This window comes from Tasmannia lanceolata, unplaced genomic scaffold, assembly GCF_043159265.1.
Source record: "Tasmannia lanceolata isolate RefF3 unplaced genomic scaffold, GAP_Taslan_0.1 ptg000015l, whole genome shotgun sequence".
Lineage (NCBI taxonomy): Eukaryota > Viridiplantae > Streptophyta > Magnoliopsida > Canellales > Winteraceae > Tasmannia > Tasmannia lanceolata.
In genome coordinates this window covers 45,048,634-45,071,711 of record NW_027518692.1, presented here as the reverse complement: position 1 = coordinate 45,071,711, position 23,078 = coordinate 45,048,634, and the positions used below count along the sequence as shown (strand labels likewise).

At 36.9% G+C, this 23,078-nt stretch overlaps 3 protein-coding genes across 11 annotated transcripts; 2 read left to right on the top strand and 1 right to left on the bottom strand.

Moving 5' to 3' along the window:
* Positions 1-944: 944 nt before the first annotated feature.
* On the top strand, positions 945-9,370 carry LOC143847536 (protein ABIL2-like). Of its 7 annotated transcripts, none has more exons than XM_077356413.1 (10): positions 945-1,078; positions 1,847-1,987; positions 2,769-2,851; positions 2,969-3,119; positions 3,714-3,813; positions 4,005-4,100; positions 4,263-4,305; positions 4,404-4,456; positions 4,581-4,684; positions 8,987-9,370. In XM_077356413.1, exons 2-10 carry the CDS (start codon positions 1,883-1,885, stop codon positions 9,155-9,157), a joined length of 906 nt encoding a protein of 301 aa, XP_077212528.1. In that variant the 5' UTR covers positions 945-1,078; positions 1,847-1,882; the 3' UTR covers positions 9,158-9,370. The 7 variants fall into 7 exon arrangements, with proteins under 7 accessions (XP_077212528.1, XP_077212530.1, XP_077212524.1 ...); XM_077356415.1 differs by having other exon boundaries at positions 951-1,194; positions 4,008-4,100; XM_077356409.1 differs by having other exon boundaries at positions 955-1,152.
* Positions 9,371-12,583: 3,213 nt separating this feature from the next.
* Positions 12,584-15,457, bottom strand: LOC143845641 (uncharacterized). 3 transcript variants are annotated; one of them, XM_077354028.1, is made up of 5 exons: positions 14,285-14,560; positions 14,030-14,194; positions 13,835-13,907; positions 13,620-13,675; positions 12,584-12,862 (listed from the first exon to the last, which is right to left on the bottom strand). In XM_077354028.1, the coding sequence occupies exons 2-5, from the start codon at positions 14,086-14,088 to the stop codon at positions 12,739-12,741; spliced, it is 312 nt and encodes a 103-aa protein (XP_077210143.1). In that variant the 5' UTR covers positions 14,089-14,194; positions 14,285-14,560; the 3' UTR covers positions 12,584-12,738. The 3 variants fall into 3 exon arrangements, with proteins under 3 accessions (XP_077210143.1, XP_077210141.1, XP_077210142.1); XM_077354026.1 differs by lacking the exons at positions 14,030-14,194; positions 14,285-14,560 and adding an exon at positions 15,284-15,457; XM_077354027.1 differs by having other exon boundaries at positions 14,030-14,559.
* A 778-nt stretch (positions 15,458-16,235) lies between these two features.
* Positions 16,236-21,747, top strand: LOC143845640 (uncharacterized). The gene is made up of 5 exons (XM_077354025.1): positions 16,236-16,531; positions 16,633-16,679; positions 16,776-16,882; positions 19,628-19,662; positions 21,537-21,747. The coding sequence occupies exons 2-5, from the start codon at positions 16,677-16,679 to the stop codon at positions 21,602-21,604; spliced, it is 213 nt and encodes a 70-aa protein (XP_077210140.1). The 5' UTR covers positions 16,236-16,531; positions 16,633-16,676; the 3' UTR covers positions 21,605-21,747.
* Positions 21,748-23,078: the final 1,331 nt, after the last annotated feature.

Genomic DNA, 23,078 nt, shown 5'->3' with positions numbered 1-23,078 from the left:
CAACCGAATATGGGCGGACTTATGTACGCGAGACACAAGTGGATCCCAAGATGGAATTTTTAGATACACTTGGTTAGAAAGATCTGGACCGTTCATTTGGTGGGGGCCCCATTGTGGGTGTGTCACGTCATAAGAAGATCCTCAACGGTCATCCACATTCAAGAGGACGAACACTGTAAATCAAGAAGGTTGGCCCACCAGGTGGACAGTGTCATATCGTGCCACGTGTCAGTGATGACGTGGCGAAAATGACCCAGTCATAAAAACTACTTTATTCTCGTGACCCATCTGCCCAATCTACTTCACTTAACCCACTCAAACACGGAATCGGATTAATTTTATCAGAGAATCTCTGGAAAACTGAAAAATGGCATTTCACAGGGAGAATTAAGGGTGTCAATTTTGGCTAGGGCTCGGAAGCTCGCAGCCAAGCCGGCTCAGCTGGCCAGGCTCGTTAAGCTTAATGAGCCGAGTTCGAGCTAGGCGAGTCTCAGTTCGGTCCTAAGTATTTAATATATGTAAACATATATATTATATATTAATATATACACTAAAAGGGCTGTCCAGATAGTGAAAAGAGAGGCAAAATATGTCACTTCTTTTTTAAAACCTCATTTGTTACTTGGACCACCCCTCGTGTGTAAAAAGAGTAGTCAAATTACACTAGATAGGGCTGCCCAGGAAAGATAATGGGTGTGAATATATCATTGCCCTTGAGTTCAGTAAAGCTCGCGAGCCTGGCCGAGACAAGCCGAGCTCGAGCAAGGTTGAGCAAGGTTGAACCTTGCTCGAGCTCGGCTCGGCTCAGCTCAGCTCGGCTAATAGAATTCATAGACAGGATAAAAGAAAAAGAAAGGAAACTAAAGATTGGATATCTGTGATTATTCCACCAAAGGACAAGAAATATTGTAGAAAAATGACAATAACCCTTTACAAAGTTTCTAATGTTTGATGGATCTTTTCGTGGTCCCACCTACCCCTCTCCATGTGATGATATGTGTCTTCTTCTCAAAGAAGACGACATTTTTCACTGTAAGAGAGCTTTTGAATAGGAATAGGGATCCAGAAAGGACGACAGGTCTGGTTTCATATTCATCTTTTCTTTGGCTGGGTTCTTGACTTTAGCATTTTTGAGGATTAAAATGGATAGAGGTATTGAATTATTGGGTTTGTGTTATACTTGAAGGAAACCAGGTTCAGCTTCTTCTTCTTTTGTTACTTTTTTTACCACTTCTTCTTGATGGGTTTTTACTTTTGGGCATTATTGAGGTGTTAAAGAGCATTGATTTTGAATGTCAAATGGGTTTTTAAATGGATAGAGGCTTTGAATAAGTGGGTTTGTGTTATGCTTGAAGGAAACTAGGTTCAGCTTCTTCTTCTTCTTTTTCTTTTAACTTATTTTTTACCACTTGGTCTTGATGGGTTTTCACTTCTTGGTATTATTGAGCTGTTAAAGAGCATTGGTTTTGAATGTCAAATGGGCTTTGAATGTGTAATGGGTTATGATTTTTTTCCCTTGGTTGGGTTCTTGACTTTAGAATCTCTGAGGATTGAAATGGATATAGGATTTGAATTAGTGGGTTTATGTTATACTAGAAGGAAACCAGGTTCAGTTTCTTCTTCTTTTTCACTTTTTTTACCACTTCTTCTTGATGGATTTTCACTTTTTAGCTATTGAGGTGTTAAAGCATTGGTTTTGAATATGTAATGGATTCAACTTCTTCTTTTGCATTTTTTTACCACTTCTTCTTGATGGGTTTTCACTTTTGGGCATTATTGAGGTGTTAAAGAGTATTGGTTTTGAATGTCAAATGGTTTTAGAATGTGAAATGGGTTATGATTTTAGTTTCAGGAAAAGGAAACCTAACTTGAGTTTTGCCTAATGGAAACCTTGTCTTCATCTTCTCCTTTGTCTGACCCTCAAGAAGCATCCACTTATGATGAACTCTCCATGCATCAGAGCATGCTCTTCTCAAACAGTCTCAAGGTGCTGAGCTCTATAACTAGTTTCTTTTCTTTTACTGTTGAAGAGAATGATTTTTTTCCCCCAAGATTTGAATTGAGCGTAAGCTCTTCCAAATACATGCCTCTGTTTGATGTTGGGGATTGTTGCTACTTTTCACTGGGGGTGTTTTTAGTTTGCAAAGGGCCATGTTCTGTTATTTAATGACAATTAGGTGGTGCTGAATATATCTTGCGTTAAAATAAATATCTTGGTGTTTCTCAAAATGTAGGACCTCATCCTAGATTGTCTCTTAGGTCCTATTTGGATTGCAGGAATTTTTTTAAAAAGTCTGGAAAAGAAAATATTTCTAAATTTTCCTACTTTTTATACACACAAAGCATAACTTGAACCAACCTTATTCAATTTTTGCTTAGAGGGACCTTCAATTTATGATAATATCCCTTTATAATATCATATTCTTTCCCTCTAAATCGTAGAAAGAAAAAAATCCCTACGAAAAAAATTTCGTTTGAAATGTCTTTCTTGCAATCCAAACAGGGCCTTAGTGTAGACCTAAGTTTCTTAAATTGTTGTTTGTATGTGCTTAATCTCTCATATTCTTGGACATCTTTTCTTGGTAAACCCATCACACTAGTTCTGTTGAGTCTGTTTTCAACTTATCTGGGCAATTTGCTAGTCATTTCAACAAACCAATAAGCATTTATATCATTTCGTGCAAATCTGCGCAACTTCTAATTAATTTCTTAATGGATGAAAAATATATATCTATTTTTTATTTTTCGTGCTCTACTTGGTCTTTCAGGATTTGAAGAATCTGAGGGCTCAGCTGTACTCTGCAGCAGAGTATTTTGAAGTCTCCTATTCTAACGATGACCAGAAAGATATGTATGTCCCCTGAATTCAATTTCATCCAATCTTGTGTTTATTCTTGGAAGAATACAACCTTTTCTTTCTCTTGTCTTTCTTTCTGACCAGAGTGTTTTCGTTTTGAATTTCTGGTAGAGTGGTGAACACGTTAAAAGATTATGCTGTTGAAGCTCTTGTCAATACTGTTGATCATTTGGGTTCTGTGACGTATAAGGTAAATGGTTATATAGATGAAAAGGTTGTGGAAGTTTCAGGAACGGAGCTTCGTGTCTCTTGCATTGAACAGGTACTCTGATTTTTTTAATTTTTCCGGTTGCCTTTGTTTTTTGTTTTAGCAATTGAAGAACAAAAAGTTGTTTGAATCAATTTGATCCTCACACACACGCACGCATATATATATATATATATATATATATTGTGTGTGTGTCTGTTGTCTTATGCAGAAGTCAGTCACGAAATGCCTTTCTACGAAATTCCCTAGTAAATCCCTATATATATGGGAAATGATTTAGGCACAACCATGTTTTGATTATAGGTGCGAACTCACCTTGTCCCATATGCTTAACCAGCTGTTACAATTCCCAAAAAGTTGTCAGAAACCTTTGACAGCTGGTTAAAGCATATGGGACAAGTTGAGTTCGTGCCTATTTTCATAAATTCATAACATGGTTGTGCGTATATCATTTCTCTATGTATATACACACAAATGTCTGTGTGTGTGTGCATCCATATATTTTGTAATAATTTTGTGGTGTATTTCTTAAAACAAAAGTGTTTCATTGTAAATAAAATTTCTAATTGGCATCTATGTTTTGATTGATCTGTGAACCACAAAATGGGAACAACAAATGCTGAGTTATTTCTATTTTATGTATTTTAGAGACTTCGGACATGTCAAGAGTATATCGACCGCGAGGGCCTTTCTCAGCAGTCTCTTGTGATTACAACTCCCAAGTACCATAAGCGATACATCTTACCAGGCATATCACTTTTACCATTCTCTTTGTTTACATTCATCTGAAGTTGATGGTGATAAATCTGGCTTGGTATGCAATGCATTAATCTTATGAATCTTTAAGCTCCAAAACTTGGTTCCTAAAAACAGTTGACAGATTCTCATTCATATCACTAAGTATCCTTGGGGGGGGTTTTTTTTGGGTCTTTTGTTCAGTAGTGGAATCCATGAATAGCTCTAAACGCGCTGTGGAAAAACATCAGGGCTTTAGCATAGATGATGAGGAGAATGATTGGCATCAACTTCGTACTGGTAATGTTATTCTTTCTCTCGTGTAATCTTATTCAGATTAATTCAGATTCTTCTTTTTTGTAGACACAGAACATCGTTGTTTATGTACTGTTCAAGCTATAGTATGACGTACAAGATATCAGAATGATTTCTAACTTTATTATGTGAACTTTTCTGTTACAGTGATTCAATCAACAATGAGAGAGACACCATCATCAGCTGTCAGGTAAATGGTGTTTCTTTTGTAATTCAATGACTTGAAGCCCCCTCTGTTTCTATAATTTTGTTGAAATTCTGCTTTAGTTTTTTGGATCCTTTGTGCAGGAAAGGGCGTTCTCAGTCACCGTCTCCACGACGTGGAACATTTTCGTTCAAAGGTACTTGTATCGATATTCTACTGATAGATTTATGGTTTTCTTATTTCATATGTAAGTTCTTTATCTCTGGGCTCAAAGGTCTTTGTCGGAGGTATTCAACTGATCATTTTCTTTCATCACTCAGAGAGAAGATCAGTCTCGCCACACCCCACTTCACATCAACTTGTTCGTTCTGAATCTGTATCAAGTAGACCAATGACACCAAACTCTTCTAATACAGGACGTCGGGTAAGCAAGAACTTTTGGTATAAGCTCCTGCGAGTTTCTATAGGTTTTTTTCATGAGTCATAAATTCATAGATGTATTCACATTTTTATGTAAGTGCACACAATTTTCATTTTCATGATTCTTCTTGGCAGAAGTTGTTGATTCACAGTTCTAATTTAACAGAAGGTTAGAAATAGGACTATGAATTATCTTAAACAACATATAATCTGAATTGTTTCATTTATGTCAAGAATGCATCACACTCAACTAAGAAGATATGGTGCAGTTTAGCAACTTTAAATCTGGACATGAATCAATTAAAAAACTGGTATAAGAGGTTTGGAACTGACTGCGTGTTCATTTGAGATATTTGGGGTAACCTTGTATATTTAATCCAAGAAAGAAAATCCAAATAGAGAAATGATAGGTGTTAATGTGTTATTACTTATGACAATGTTTGTCATATAAATTATTCCATACAGATGAAAACTATATATGTGTGTGTGTTTGTGTTTTGAACAAGTGAGATTACAAAAAATAAAAAAATAAAAGAGGCAAAGGCTCTAAAACAAAAAAAAAATTCTACACAAACTTAAGCTTTTGGAGTAACTGGTAGTTTCACGTGATATAAGAGCAAAAGGTCCCGAGTTCAAACCTCCTTGATGTAAAAAATGCACATGCAATGGTCAACCCAAAAGTGAGGGCCACATGTGCCACATGTAGGCCAACCCAAAGAAAGGGGGGCCACACCTGAGGGGGAGTGTTAAAGTATAAAGAATAAATAACGCCTTCTCCAACAGCTTAAGCTTTTGGAGTAACTGGTAGTTTCAACCCATGCCACCCTATCAAATTGAGAAGCGAAACACAAAAAATTCGATCCAATCCACATACGCAAAACATCTGCATTGATTTCTCTCTGAATACCAAAGAATTTGCACTCCACCAAATTAAACATATCGGATCTTTCTATGAACAAGCGTCTAAATCTCTAGGGGGAAGCCATACTAAGCCAGTGAATAGTGTTGAGGGAGTTTCATTCAATCCAAAATTTAGCAGAATTGAACAGGATCAACTTCACTCCAGCTCGCACGAACCTCAGCCTCCGCCGTATCACAGCTCCCACACGAGCCTGCATATGAGTAGATAACCTGATAATTAGAGTTTGAGAAAATTCTACCATCCCCAGATGAGCGGACAACATTAGTAGATATGAGCTTATTGCTTCCATCAAAATTCAGCTTCAACCATCCGACATCTGGGGAAACCCAAACATCAGGCAGTCGAACAGGAAAACTCCGAACAAATCTTAATCCAGTCAAACATAATATCTTGAGTGCACAGACGGGCAACCCATTTTGCTTTAGCGGCATGCTCAGATAACTCAACAATAATCGAGTTGAAAATATCTACCAGATGAATTAATTTTATAGTTGATGACTCTATCATGTCTATCCTTCCACGTTATGAATAACGCTGATGACAATAGGATTTCCCATAAGCAGTCAAATCTCTTAATACTAGGCTTTTTGTGCCACCATTTCCATAGGGACAAAGCCAATGATTCAATGAATGATCAGCCTTGTTGGATACACATTAAAAGACCGAAGGAAAAAAATACAGATCTGAACTGTCTCGGAGCAATGGATGAACAAATGAGTAGCAATTTCCCAAAAGAAACCACAGGAAACATAATCATGATAATCACAAATATCTTGGCCAGTTGATTCCCAAGTCGGGCTTTTGTCGTGGAGAACACACCATATGCTCTAGGGGATGCAAGAGATCTTCATATATTAGGAAAACGAGGTCTGGAAAGATTGACACAGGAAGAAACATAAAAGGACTTCACAGTGAAGGAAACATATATGTGCACAATGTAATTATTAACAATATGTACACGTAGAAAAGCAAAGCCTTCTTCCATTTAGGGAGCCTTTGCACATTTTCCATGGAATCTACTTGCACACCTGTAAGATGCCAACTGGAATGATGCATATATTACAGCTAAGGATGCTTGACTTCAATGCTTTTTGACTGGTGGGTAAAATGTTCAATTCGCCTTACTTGTACCGGTCAACTTTGGGAAAGGGTGCCCACAAATCTAGTTATGTATGTAAACTCATGACCCTCGACCCAAAAAAGGGGAGTCCAGTTAACATGAATGGTACACCACAATCCAAAGAATTGTTGAATTGCTGACAGAATACCTTTGCCTAAACTCTAAATATGTTTCCCTTAGAAAATCCCTGACTATCACACAGCTTCACTGATCTTTTATCCTAGTGGGGCATGGACAACATCTTTATAGGGTTTACCATAAGACTGAAGCATGTGTGATGATTATTTAATTGTGTTAACTTACCAACTTCTCCAAAAGCTTAAGCTGTTGGAGAAAGGCATTATTTATCTTCTATACTCTAACACTCCACCGCACGTGTGGCCCTCTAACACTCCACCGCACGTGTGGCCCGCTTGGCAAACACGTGGCACATGTGGTCCCACTTTGGGCCGACCATCGCATGTGGATTTTTGCTATCCTGGGGGTTTGAACTCGAGACCTTTGGCTCTGATGCCATGTGAAACTACCAGTTATTCCAAAAGCTTCAGCTGTTGGAGAAAGGCATTATTTTTCTTTTATACTTTAAGAAATTGCACAGACTGATGCAGGATGCGTAGTATTCTCAAGTGTCATACTGGAAATCGCACACTAAACTTCTTGAGAAGAGCTTTCTATGGCATCATCGCCTGGTCTTGGGTTACAATCTTTCTTGAGACAGTATGCTATTTCAAATTTTTAAACATTCCCCAAATATCTGACCTGAATTGGACCCAGTGGTAAATCAATCAGCTTACCGGGTTGGATTCTGGGGCAGACTGATTCACACTGCTTGAGTTTATATTTCGACTGTTTATGCTTTTGCTGATGAAGGGCATGAGTTTACACACAATTTTTTAGTATGCTTTATTCTATATGTATTTTCTTTTACAATTAAGTAGATCCCATCATACTTATTCCAGTACATGCATTACTTGGAAAAGCAAGACTTGTACAGTAACATGGGCAGCTCCTGGCCTCGAATTGTCTTGACCAGGTGGCAGGCGCCATCATGCTTTTAATTATATGGGGTTTTTGCAAAAGAAGTCTTCTAGTTTGCTTTATTTGCAAAAATGGTCTTCTACTTTGACAATTTGCAAATAGAGTCATTATATTTGAGTGAATTTTGCAAATCAGGACATGCCATTTCTTTGTGACCAAAATACCCACGCTGAATTGTTTTTTGACCCATAAAAAAAACAAAACATCCTTATTTGTAAAAAGATGAAAATTACCTAAGAAAAAGACCAAAATACCTGTGATGCTCAATAATATTTTTTGACAGGGTGAGCCCCGCCAACTCAACTCAAACTCATGCATTGGGGGGCCCCACCATTTTGCCTCATGCTTTTATGTGTAGGCACCCACACCCATGTATAAGGTAGGGCCCACGAAAATTTACACCACATGTTTTGATGGGGTGGGCCCATTTTTTTTACAGCCATACATAACTTGGCCAAGAATGCTAGTATATATGGAGATGATATTTGCACACCCTTGATTAAACAGATGTCATTGGCCGTCATGGGTATTTAGGTCTTTTTACAAGGTAACTATTGTCTTTTAACATATAAGGGTAATCTAGTCTTGTTGGGAGTAAAACACAATCCACCCTGGGCATTTTGGTCACAAATTGATGGCGAGACTTGATTTGCAAATTTGATTGAAATGTGACGACTCCATTTGCAAATTGTCAAACTAGAAGACCATTTTTGCAAATATAGCAAACTAGATGACTTCTTTCGCAAAAATCCCTAATTATATTTACCTGACTGTTAACCCTACCATTTTTTATATGTAAAGCATTCTTCAAATCCAGCACAGCTCTTATTGCATTATCTGATATATCCCACATGTTTGAAAATAAGTAATACATCACAAATGGTCACATTTTCTCTTTCAATAACTTCTTATTTGTTAAATATATAGATAAACTTCCCATTCTTAGTGACAATAGGGATATGATATTCCTCACTTTTAACACAAGAAATGATATCTGCACTTCCCTCTTCATTTTAACACTTCTGTATTAGAAACTTAAGGCTGTTACAACGCCCAAAAAATCTAGGAGCAGCCAATAAAAGAAGTGTTTAACAAAATGGGGTGTGATTATCAAAACAAGGGAGTGTGTTATTTCATTTCCCTTTGAATATTTGTTTGCAATAGGACAGAAACTATTATATTGATGTTTGATTTTACTTGGAAATTTCTCTTTTATTTGTGTGCAGTATCCTTCAGCACCTCAAAAATCAGCATCAATGCGTCTTCATGCTGAAAAGGATGAGCAGAAAGAGATTGATCAACAGCCTAGCAAGAGTAAACGCCTCCTCAAGGCCTTGCTCAGCAGGCGCAAACCAAAGCAAGATCCAATGTTGTATAGTTACTTGGATGAATATTAAGAAAAAGAACACAGATAAAACAAACAAATGATGAGGGGCCTTACTTTTCCCTTGGATTGTTATACCAACCCATTTTGCAGTTGTTACTTCTGTTTATTAAAGGGGATTTGAGGGATGGGGTTTCTAATTTTTAGTTGTATAATGGATGATTGTTTCTGTAACTGATTGTAAAATTTCTTATTTATCTATAAAGAGAATATCTATACACTGTCAGCTTGTGCATTCTGGTGTACAATCATAAGACTGCACGACAACCATTGTTCTCTTGTTTGTCAATACGAGGTAAATTCCATATTTGTTCTCTCTTATTTTAAAAAAGGGAAAATTACAGTTACACCCCCTCAACTTTCTGACACATTCAACGATAACCCTATAGTTTCAAACTCATCAACTACACAGGTATTTTTCCCTTTAAAAAAAATCGTCATAGTTTTTGGCTTTAATCATGCATAATTAAAAAGATATTGGAGATTATTTGAACAGGAAAATTTCTAACTTGAACCCTTCTTTCCCTTCGTACTACTTACGATAAGCAAGCTGGCCTTACACTGAAACACTACTAATTTGAGTGCCAGAGCCACCAATATGTGGATTATCTTGCTGAGGTCTATTTACCAGTGATTGTTTATCTATATGATTTATTATTTCTTTAGAGCCTATTGGATTGGTGAAGTGTTAGATGGATGTATTCATTGTGTCTTTACTTTAGCTTTTATTGCTTATTTCCCACCTTTTGTGCTATAATAGGTTCATTTTGGGTGTGCAACCAAATTTGAGTGTAAACTTGCAATCTAAAATGCAATTGGTAGCTCACCGAGACTAACCCTTAGTTTGTTTTCCCTTGAATTGAATGGTCAATCTGAATCCGGTTATGTCTTTCACTTTTCAAATGGCTTTGGGTGGTGCTATGAATGTTCTAATGCAAGCTCTGAGTAAAAGTATTTTAGTAGCAGTTAAGAAAAGCAGATAAGAGTAATTTACCAGGCAGTTCCAATAATGTATCCCTTGATAGAGCGGTCCTGTGGCTAATTATGGGAGCTTCATTGCAGAAATTCCAGCTTTCAAATTCAACTCTTAATCTATCCCTTCTAATGAAGTCATGCCTGGGTCACCCAGTGCTGATATATACTGTTGTCCTGAAGCAGAGAAGGAGCTGAAAAGCACCATTTATAGAATGGAAATCAATAACAAAACTGATTTTCCATGACTGCTTTTCATGGAGGTCTGTTTGGGAGGTGAGGAAAGGGGATATTCTTTAGCAGTGATGTTCTTCAGTAACCCATGTATATATGGGGAGTGGCCCATTTATTGGATGCCTAAGTTTTCCATTCAATGTGAATCTACCATGTTTGGGCATACTTATTGTCAAAAAATCACAACTTGGGACTCAAAAATACTTGTGGAATTTAATTAACTTGATCAATACTTAGTTTCATGAAGGAATAACTCAGTTTTCTTTAGGCTGGCAGCCATGGATTATTTTTTCATGATAAATTAGTTTCTCAAGTTGTGAGAGAGGGGTAGCGTGGGTGGGAGGAGAGACTTGAGAGGACACTAATGAGTAGAAGGTGGGAAGTGGCCAAAAAACAAGGAAAAAATCAATGGGCTGGGGTTTTTTGTTTCCTTGTTTTTCAGGCTTTTCTTATCCTCTCCTCACTCGGTTCCTCTCGTGTCTATGCCTCTCCCACCCTCCCTCACCATTGGGTAAGCTAATATTTCAGGGAAAACATAATTCATGGTAGTCAAACATGCCCTGAATATCCTGAACACACTCAGTTCAGCTGTTTGGATTGCAAGAAAAACATTTATAAGGGAAAGCTTTTACCTCGGGAAATTTTATTTCCGTGATTTGGAGGAAATTGATATGATTATGATTAATTTAGAGGGATATTATCATAAATTGAAGGTCCCTCTAAGTGAAACTCGAACGAGGTTGGTTAAAGTGAACTTTTTTCATGTGTCAAAAAAGTAAGAACTTTCAGAACTATTTTTCCTTTCCAAACTTTTCCAGAAAAGTCCTTACTATCCAAACAGGACCTAAGCAACAAAAAAAAAAAAAAAAACTCTATCTAGACATCTATACAAGTTGTACCCTGAGAACCTAAAATGCTAATAACAAATACAGAAAGACCAGGTAAGATAACTGGAAGACAGGGGTTGTATATTCATTCTCATACCTCTTTTCTTAAAGCACAGGAGAACTTTGTTTTGGAAGATCTCATGTATTAGGAGTAGGATGTTCAGATTGACCACTATTTTTGGATGGGTTTGCTGCTTGAGTTGTTGCTTTAGGGGTTATGTAGAGTCTAAGGAATTTGATGGACAATTTCTCAAATAGCTTTTGTTAATGTTATTTTGCTATTGTATTAGAAAGACGAATATATGGAATAGTTGGAGTTTGGATAGTGATTTTGTTATTGAGTTCTCTCTTTTGAAAAGCTAAAAATTTCTTCCCTTTGCTTTTATTATATTGTTTTCATTTCTTTTGATATTGGTGCTTAAGTCTTGATTGATTATTGCAGGCATCATATGATGTCAATAGAAGACATACAAGATGAAATGTTTAATATTTTGTATAGGGAAGATCAATTCTGAATAAAACAGTATTGGGTTGAATATGCTCTGCTTTGCTGAAGTTTAAGCGTGAACCTTCCTATTTTTAATCTTGTTGAAAGGAGAAGAGATTAATGATAGTACCAATCGTTTGCAAGTCCTCTAATTTGAATACAGCATCAATAAATTCACTGTATCTTCTCTTGCATTATAATTGATTTATATGGATTTAATCTTCTCTAATTTGCATATTTACTTTTATTAACTTCAAAAGAACCTCCAACAACTGGCAAATTTGAGAGTGGATAAGTCTTAATCAGTCTTCTAAGTTAAGATTTGATTACAAGGATTGAAAGATACGCAAAATACAAATTCAATGAGATCACACAATTCATTTGCGAATTCGGTACAATCGAGTAACTTTTTTTTTTTTATCTCATTAGAACTTTGTAGAGATAATTTAGAAATTTGTTCCTCCTATATGTGTTCATGAATTAGGCTCAATTTGGGATTTCTTTGTAATTTTCAGGAAATGTACCAATTACAACCCAAGGGACAATAAACTGTTTGAAATGTACTTGAAGGGTAATTTGAAATGATGTATGACTTAATGTTTCATATATGGGTCAACTAAAACAACTATTAGTTCGAACTTCAGGTTATTTTTTGAAAAAGGCAAAAACAAAGCAGGCCAATTTTCAAAAATGTTGATCCTTTTGGCCTCGATTATATTCAAGAAACGTGTATATGGCCTGAAAAACTCTACTCACCACCATTGAAATACATGACCCCGGGGTAACTAATGTCAAATTAGGCAGGGACAAAATGGGGTGTCAACACTTGCTTTACAACAGCAGACACACGCAAACACTATATAGAAATTCTTATAAATTACTCAAACATATAGCAAATTTATTGCTATTTAAAAGTAAGTGATACAATTAGTAAAATGTTCCATTGATTTCTCATCAACCAAAAGAAAGATAACCCTGTTCTTGATGTTTGGATGTAGCTCTCAGTTACACTTTCTACGCAAATTGCAATTCCTTCTGTGGCTCAAATTCTTCAATGGTTTTCGTAGCGAGTGTCAAAATATCTATGAATGCGCTGAATGATGCACGAAGAAATCTTGCCTCGACTGCCTCAAAGTGGCTGAATCAACAAGAAGGTACATAAAACATACGAGGATGCTAGCTCAAATGGAGTGTAAAAATGGTCAAATGAACATAAAAAAAAGACTATTTTATTGGGATTTGCTAGCGCCCATCGCATAGCGTCCATCGCAAATGGTCTGTTGCATGTCAGACCAGCCACACATGCTCACTTTACGGCAGCTTTTGTCATCATTCATGAGGTGGCTCATCTGACATGCAACAGGCCATCTGCGATGGACGCTAGCAAATCCCATTTTATTAATAAGAAATGTCTTATTTTTACTTGGATTGTGATACGTGCCTAGATAGATGGGTCCGACTTAGAGTTGAATAAATTAGGATTTAGCAATATCTAAATTGGTTTTTAATATTAATGTGGCTGCTAGCAATATTTTTAGTACTTATTTATATTTAGTAGTATATGGAGATTTGATATAACTCTTAGCATATTGGCTACCCTTAGAATAGAAAGCTATTATTTAATTAGGAAGTAGATTTAGGTAGGATTCTTATTAAGTAGGAAAGTTTAATAGGATCTATGGGTTATAAATAAGTTGTAATATTCTATTTCATCAATGAAGAAAATTGTTTGAGAAAGTGTCTTGTGCACAAAGGAGGACTGATCCTTCCCTCGAAGTGGATCAAGAGGCTGATCTTCCCTCTAAGAAGATCAATCACATTACGAACCGATTCGGGTTCGTAACAAATTGAAGCAAGAAATAAAACTATAGAAGCCAACAAGAAAAATGACTCACACTAAGAGCCTTCCATCGGAATGGGACATTTGCCTTTTCACTTTGTCTGGCTGCAACTGTAAATGATAATGGAAGTTGAGTAGGCAGAGCAATGTAAGATTTGTAAGTGGCAATCCAATCGTAGTCACATTAAATTAATCAGATAAATATCATAAGAGAGATAATAAACTCCAATTAGAGGATCAAGAGAAAGTCTTGGAGTATCCAAGTATCACCTCTTTATCAACAGCTAATGCTGCATGGACCATGGATGAATTTTTCTCACACTTGTAGTCTACTTCCAAGTCACTGCAGAAAAAATTTCAAAAACATGAAATAGGATTAGAAAATCTGATTACGGCTTTCTCAGGAGTCTGGACATATGAGAAAAGAATGAAATAGAACAAGTTATCTCCAAGAGGCAACCCCACATTGATAAAGTATATAGAGACGGTGCAAATCGCCTCGGTGTCCGAGTGGCACAGAGCATCTGTCTAGGGAGGGGATATCACAAGCTTTGGTCCCATGCTATCATGTTTCGACCTACCTGATTTTCACTGCCTATGGATGTGCAACTTCTGGCCATGCTCACACAGCTACATGAGCCAACTCAACTTGTCAAGAGTCAAGCACTCGGCACTTACCACATCAAAAAACTCGAAAAAGGAAAAAGAAGAGCTGATTACCTAAAACTACCATCATCATACTCTTCAAGCCCTACACACATTACCATATTTTCTGATTTCACCGAAACAAATATATGTCAACAAAGTAATGAAAATGTGAGCTTCACTGCTTCAGGGGGTCAAAACCAAAGAGTGTAGTGTCTAAAGTATTCATTTCCAATATCATAAACACTCTGTCTAACCATCTAACTAATATTTCCATCCTAAATTTTTTGAAAATATATCTGAATCAGCATCCAATTTGTAGAAGCAATATGTTCTATTAGATAAACTAAAACATGAAAATGTCTAGACCAATAAATAAAACCACAGAACATGTGAATGCAATCCGAAGCAATTATTTTTCACACATTTATTATGAATATATAAAAATAAAAAAAAAGTAAAGAAAAAGACTAAATTTTTACCAACGTTTCTTACTTTTTTATTCTTGCCATCTCCAAGTCTCCAACTACCATTTGTTTGACTTGTTCTTATTTCACTTTCCAATAATCCTCATAACACAAAAGCATGGTTTTCTTGCTTTTACACTAAGGCCGTGTTCGTATTGGATTTTGAGGTTTGACTTTGAGTTCAAACTAATGAGCCAAAAATCAACATAAATAACCCAAAAAAAAAAAAAAAGGCTGTTGATGTCGGCACTACCATGTTTTGATAATTGCACTAGCTCAACTTGTCTTTTATTATCTAAACAGCTGTTAAAGGTGTGTTACAGTTCCCAAAAAGCTCTCAGAAGGCAGTTAAAATAAGGAAAGACAAGCTGGGTTTGTACAATTATTAAAACATGGTAGTGCAAATATCAGTGGCCAAAGAAAAACCCAAGTCCCAAAATGCTAATGAACCAGAATCTCCAAACTACGGATCTTAAAAAACAGAAGCAACCCTATGAAAAGAAGAAAAGTTCAGTTCTTTGGAAAAGAAGAAGCTAAAGGAACTTAAATTACTGTAGTCCTTTAAAACCAATAACCCAAAGGATAGAGAGAAAAGTCAAGAACGAACCAGGTGAACTCCCATTCAGTAGAGTGAGATTTTCCATCTGCCATGTCAGAAAGAAGGACACTCCCATCCATCTACCAGGAAACAGAAAAAAATACTTTTGACTTCTGCTGGAGGCTATATTGCGCCGGGCGTCCCTTTACCATTCCAATCCGATTCATTTAAACTGTTTTATTTCTATATACCGTCCACCACCATATTAGCGCTATCTTTGAAATGACAAAAATGCCACTGAGAAGGGCAGTGCCATACTGGCGCATGTTAGCAATAATCGATGATTAATCGCCGGATGGGTAACTAGATTATCTAAGTGATAGGGCATTTCTTGGTGATCGGAGCTCTGTTGGGCCCCAAAATAGATGTCACAATAGGTACGATCCGTTAAGTGATTTTAACGTACCGTGACCAATACATCTAGACCTGGCAAACGGGTAGACCAAGCTGGGTTTAAACCAACCTATACGGGTCAATAAATGACCCGGAATTTTACAGATCTTGGTGAACCCGGACCCACCTGTAGGGGCCGGATGGACCCGCGGGTCACCTTTTTTTTTTTTTTTTTTTTTTAATTCCCACACTATAATAAGATGATCTAAACCGTCCATGTGATGGGCCATAACGAAAATAGGTTGTGCACTTGTGCCTAAAAAATCATTTCCATTTTTTTTTTACCCTAGCCCTCTGATCTATGGCGGATCCATTTTTTTTTTACCCAGCTCTCTGATTTATGGAGGAATTGCATATTATTATTTATGGAAACTTCTCTAGATCAGAGGGCTAGGATAATCCTATGAAAATGATTTTTGGAGCACAACCTAGTTATGATGTGCTCCATTAGATGGAAGGTTAGATGATCCTATGATGTGGTCCGCACGTTCCTTTCTAAAAAATAAGGGATTATAAGGGCTTACACCATATAAAATCTCGATCATTTGGGTTATTACAGTCACTTGTGGGTCCACTTGGCCCGGCCTAATTTTGACGAGACCCGTAAGGGCCAGGTCAAATTTCAACGGGTCACTGAAGGTCACTAATTTAGTGAATTTAGTGACCCGGACCCATAAATTACAGCCGGGCCGGGTGGACCCGCGGATCGGGGTCACTTTTTTCCCTCTCTATGATCAGATCCGAAGTGGATCCGTTTACACCTTACTATCCAGTTATACTGGACAATTGGGGCTTAATTGATCAAGAGGAAGAAGATTTAAAAAAGAGAATTCGAAAACCCTAGCCCAAAATCTCTGCTACAAGGTATCCTCTTTTCATTTTGTTTCCATCTTTTTCTTTCAAATTTTTTCTTTACCTTTCTTCGCATCCCGACTCTCTGTTCCCAAACCCTAATTTCCCTGCAGATCCAAGCCAGGAAGAACAAGAATCTTTGAAGAAAAATCCAATCATGGTAATAAAAATTGAAAATTTTCAAAATTTTTAACGACTTTCCTTGCAATCGGAATTTTCTCATTTGTTCTCTTTTTTTTTTCTCTGAAAATTTCAGTCAGCGCTCTTCAATTTCCATTCGTTTTTGACGGTGGTATTACTTGTGATCTGCACATGTACTTACATCAAGATCCAGTTTCCAACCATCCTCGAGCAGAAAACCGGGTAAAATCACTTTTTTCTACCTGAGATTTATTAGTATTGTTAATTTTTACATTTTGAAGGACAGAGAGATGAAACCCTAAGGGCCCGTTTGGATACCCCTTGGATTTAGATTTGGAGGTGAATTTGGATTTTTATTTTTAAATCCAAATTCGGCGTTTGGCGAGCCTTTATGACATCTGGATTTGGATTGAGTGAAATCCACAAGATTTACAAATTCCTCATGTTAGTGTAATTTTTTGGATTTATAAATCTTTTATGCGAGAGGTTATTTATAAATCTAAATGACCAAAATATACCAAAAAAATGTTAAATGACTTAAGTACCCGCATGACATTAAAAACTGATCAAAATACATCGTATTACGTAAAATGACTAGAAAACCCGAGTCAGGCAAAATGACTGAAATACCCCTATACCGGGTAAAAATGATAAAATACCCCGAGTCATGCAAAATGACTAAAACACCCTTTTGACATAAAAATGATCAAAATAACCTCATACATGGTAAAATGACTAGAATACCCCAATATCATGAAAAATTACTAAAATACCCCTAGATCAAATAAAAATGACCCATGACTCATAAAAATGACTAAAATACCATCATAAGATAAAAATGATAAAAATACATCATATTAAGTAAAATGACTAGAAATACCCCGATACCAAGTAAAAATGACAAAATACCCCCGAGTCGTGCAAAATGACTAAAATACTCTTATGACATAAAAATGATCAAAATAACCTCATATAGGGTAAAATGACTAAAATACTCCAAGATCATGGAAAATTATCGAAATACCCCTACATCAAGTAAAAATGACCTATGGCTCATGAAAAATGACTAAAATGACTAAAAATACCCTCATGAGATAAAAATGATAAAAATACGCCATATTAGGTAAAATGACTTGAATGGCCCCGGATCATGCAAAATGACCAGAATACACCTATACCGGGTGAAAATGACCAAATACCCTGAGTCATGGAAAATGACTAAAACACCCTTATGACATAAAAAATGATCAAAATACCCCCATATAGCGTAAAATGACTAGAATATCCCTGGATCATGGAAAATGGCTAAAATGCCCCTATATCAAGTATTTTAGGGCCTTTTGGTTTTGTTAGATTTCAAATTCAAATCCAAAGAGCATCCAAACAAAAAAATAATTTAGATTTGAAATCCAAATCTATACGTGGTCATCCAAACGGCATTATTTATAAATTTGTGAATTTTAAAATTCTTGATTTAAAATCCATGGATTTTGGAAATCCAAATTCACCTCCAAATCCAAATCCAAGGGGTATCCAAACGGGCCCTAATTGTTATTATAATTAGTTGAACCCTAATTGTTATTACAGATTGGAGTTGATGTAAATTGTAAATTTATAAGGCCCAAATTGCAATTAGGTTTACGTCAAAACGCACCCTTAGATTTGGATTTAGTTAGACAAGTCTTGAAAGCTAGATGAGCTCGATGCCTCTCTATTAGATCAATGTAAAAGCTTCAATTTCTTTACATGGATGGTAATACCAAGTTATTATAATTATTTGAACCCTAATTGTTATTGCTGGTTTGAGTTGGTGTAAACTGCAAACTGATAAGGCCCAAATTGCAATTAGGTTTATGTCCAAATGCACGCTTAGGCTTGGATTTAGTTAGAGAAGTCTTGAAAGTTAGATGAGCCTGATGCCTCTTGTTAGCTCAGTGTAAAAGCTTTAACTTTCGAGACATGGGTGGTACGAGGAAGTAATCAACCAATAGAAGGAGGACTCACGCCCCTCACAATCACAGAGAAAGATTGTCAACAATAAATAAGTTATCCGCGGTAGATGCAGGGTTTAACGGTGCATCCCATTCAGTTAGTCGGAAGAACCCACTGCCTTAGCTCTTGTCAAACAATTGTTAATATTCCCCTATTGTCCATATTGCCGTTAATTAAGCAAGTAGCAACACTCTCAGCAAGATCTTAGACTGCCCTTCGGCAATCTAGGTAATTTAGTCCCCCCCACCCCAAAGGAGTGCTTTAGTTTTGCCTAGAAGGTGTTTCTTGGTAAGGGTGTGGCATGGAATTTTGCCACTGTATCTGGGGAATGAGGTGCTTTTCTGTTTGAGACTTTCATTGGTTGGAGAAAATTTTAAGCCAATCAGGCTGCTAATTCTACATTTTTTTGTGAATTTGTTGTTTTGGGCCATATGATAAAAAAAAGAACGAAAATAAAGTTACAGGCTTTATTTTGTGGTTGCTTTGCAACCATGGAGCCTGTAAGTAGTAAACTTGTGCTATAATTATTCAAAGCTACACCATTGCTGTTGGATTATGTTTCCTAGTAAATAGGGATTATTATAGCTTTAATTATATGTTCTTTCTAGAGCTAAGTTGTTCTCATTAGCTGTCTAATATTGTTTTTCTAGGTTGTTGGATTCAAGGTCAATTTGTTATTGGCTAGCACCTAATTTGATTTCTAGTGTAAATATGACATCTTTGATATTTTCCTTGTACGGAGGTGCTTATGATGAACCATGAAGTACTACTGCATGCGGTGCTGTCACTCCTATTTATCAAATTTCAGCAACTCTCTATGCAAGTGTTCATGACAGGAATGTGGATTTTTATTATACACTTCATCCTTATTCCATGCTTCAGTAGAGCATCATGGCCATACTGTAGTATTTTAAGTGATTGTTTTAGCTTGTTGAATACAGAATTATGTTCCTTATGAAGCTCTCCTTCCTGCAGGTTTCGGGGTTTCTTCTGGAAGGCTGCCAGAATAGGTATACTTTGCTATTTCCAATTGCTTGAATAATGTTTTGCCACCATATCCATTATGCTTTTGCTGTCTCTATTGAATTCTACGTTGTAAACTCTAGTTAGGGTACATAGTTTTCTGTAATATGGAAAAATTGTTAGGGACACCGATTTTCAAAATCATCATATTTTCTAATTTGTTTATGAGTACTTCGGTTTTATCTTTTTGCTCCCTGTTACAATAACATGACTACTTAATAGTGCTTACCTGTAAAAATGTTTTACTCTTAGAAGAATCCCATTATCTTTCAACAGAAGGACGTAAATTTAAGGACACAATTAGTTCCTTAGGACCACATTTTTTTAATGTTATACTCACTAATTGTTTTGTAGCGCTATTCAAATGTTTCTTCCAAAAATCAAGTAGTCGTCATCGGGCTTCGCCCTTTTCTTTAATAAATTTTACCATTAATTTATTTTTTTTGAATGATAAATTTTACCATTAAAAAACATTGAATTTGTTCCATTTTCCTATTCCTGTTATCCTTACAATTTCAAACCATCCTAAATCTATACCATAGCCTCCTAACACCTCTCCCAGGGTTAGTAATTGAAGTTTGTGCCCCTTCTATTTCTATGTCATACTAATGGGAGGGTAGTAATATTCTTTAGGACCCTAGGGTTGTAGAGTTGATTACATCTGGGTAAGATCTGCAAAGCCTTGCCCACTTTTGTTCCGGTTATTTGGTGAGAGGAAAGCATGCATTTCAATTTCATATGGATTTGAAGGACACAACTCTGCTGGTGTATTCAGCGTTCAAGCCTTGATTGCAGATAAGACTTTAAAGAAGAGATTCAGCTAAAAGGACTTGGAAGATTTAGGGATTTTTGTTTGATGGAGATCTCAAAATCCGGTTACATTTTTGGCAGAGTTCTTCCATACCATTGATAGGAATCTTCTCTAGAAATCCGTCTTTTCTGGTTTGGCCTCCTGGTTTGGTAGAGTTCTTCCATTCATCCTCCCCCATTTATCCTCTTCCCTGCTTCCACTTCTGTTACTGTCACGAGTTGGATCTGTCCAAGACCAAGGTGTGAGCTTTATGTTGTCTTATAAAATCTGTTAGTTTGATTATCAATCGGGGCTTCACAGGTGGTACTCTTGGACGGAAGTGCAAGAGATTCACCGGTCCATCTGCATGGTTTTTTATTTTATTTTTTGGATTCATTCCAGGTGGAGAGAATGGGGTGTGGGTCGGTTGTGAGGCTGCTTTGTGTGTGTGTGTGTGTGTGTGTGTGTGTGAGAGAGAGAGAGAGAGAGAGAGAGAGAGAGAGAGAGAGCATCAAACCGGTGAAACAAATTGGGGGTGGGTGGTGGTGGATAAACTTTTACACTAGAAAATTTTGCCCCCACTTAAGTTTTACGCCCCTACATGTTTTACCAAGAAAAGAACAGAGCCAAAGGAAAAAAATTCAGGAATTTATTTTTTCAATATTGCCAAATGTTCCCTTAGTTTCCCATAGAACCCCTTTCAAAATATGCTATCCTTATGCCTATATCTTCTGTCTATTATCAATTTAGAAACCCTGGTTCACTTTTTACCTTCATTTTTCATTCTCAATGAATCTCCACTTCTGGTAAACATAAAATGGCCAGTTTTGCCTGTCTTGCCCCTCGTATTTTTACAGTATGTCTCGTTAATTTATGTCATACAATCCATCCTCGAATTCTACAAGTGGAAGTGTATATTTTTTGCCTGCAGTCTTGATTCATTCTGATGTTTGGGATCCCTCATGTATGCTAACTTCTGTTGTATTGAAATTGTGTTTTGAAGAACTTCACTCTACACTGTTGTTTCCGCATCAATGTGTTATCTAACAAGACATCCTGTTGCTGAATCAGGTGAACGGTTGAGCCCTTGGGTGGCTGTAGGATGCTTTGGGATGGGCATTTCTATTATAGTCTTCTGAGGATCAAGGATGGGTGTTTTTTTTTTTTTTTGAATGGCTATCAAGGATGAGTTTGTTGTATCCAAGTCCAAGCAGATTCATATTTTTGTTGGGTTGCAGCAATTTAACTATAAATATTCTCTGTTGTTTTCCGGTGGAAGAAATTGATGGTCCTATTTTTTTTGGGTGATGATATTTTCACTCCCCTGCGGTACTTGCACACCCGCCTTATAACGTGATTCGACATAAAGTTGCCCACTTTTCACGTCAAATCAGGTCTTCAAGGGGGGTGAAAATATCATCTCCCTTTTTTTTCTTTTTTCTTTTTGTAACATTGGATCATGGTCCTCTTCCATCATCATGGTTTAGCACATGTAAATTCTGAAAGCTTTATATGTGCTTTAGATGGTTTTAGCAAACTATGTAGATCCCCAAAGAATGTTTTAGCACTTTTTAGATCCCCAATGAATGATTTAGCACATGTCAAAAATTTAGACAATTTGTAAGCCAAGTTCAAGCCAACACAGAGATGGATGTAGGATCATTTATTCATTACTATTCTGGTTGTGCCCCACACTATCAATGGTCTCAATCCCTCTATTATGTGCCACGCTTAAAATGGATCTGTGTTGACTAGATTATTATTTTTCTTTGTTGCTTACTGTCCTCACATTCCTCTAAAAACGTCTGAGGCAAAGGAATGTATTGGGGCTCTCATAATTAATGCAGGGGAGTGATAAATCGAATCCCATGTCTTTTTCTCTCTAACCCAGAGGAGAGGGAAAGACAAATGGGGTCGATTTATCACTGCCTTAAATTTATGATCTATTATGTCTTATTGTCGAAGACAAAGACTATGCAATTAGGGGTGTAAACGAGCCGAGCCGAGCTTGGCCAGGCTCGGCTCGGCTCATTAAGCTTAAAGGCTAGGCTCGGGCTCGAACTAGGCTCGGCTCGGTCAGGCTCGGCTCGGCCAGGCTCGCGAGCCGCTCACGAGCCGCTCACGAGCCTTATCGAGCTTGGGTTTATCGAGTTTCGCATACCGCAAAGGGAGGGTGGTAGGTAGCAAAAGTCAAAAAAAGTAATCAATTACAGAGAGAATAAGTAAAATAGCTGATTTATATAGTTTAAAATGAAAAATTACAAAGAAAAGGTAGTATGTTATGACAATTAATAAAAAAATACCAAAAGATGTTAAAAGTTATGATAATTACGGGAAAAAAATAATTTTGAACCGTTTGATTTGCCACCCTCAGTAAGTTATTTTTACTTTTGCAGATTATGTTGACTTTACGAGCTTTAACGAGCCGAGCCGAGCCTGGCCTAACTCGGGCTCGGCTCGTTCGTTAAGGATTCGAGCCGAGCTCGAGCGAGCCTCGGAGCCCGAGCCAAAATTGACACCCCTATATGCAATGTACCTAGCCCTGATAATTTATACTCTCTCACTTATGAGAAGGGATTTGCTAGGCTAGGGCCATAGCAAAAGGCATTTTGC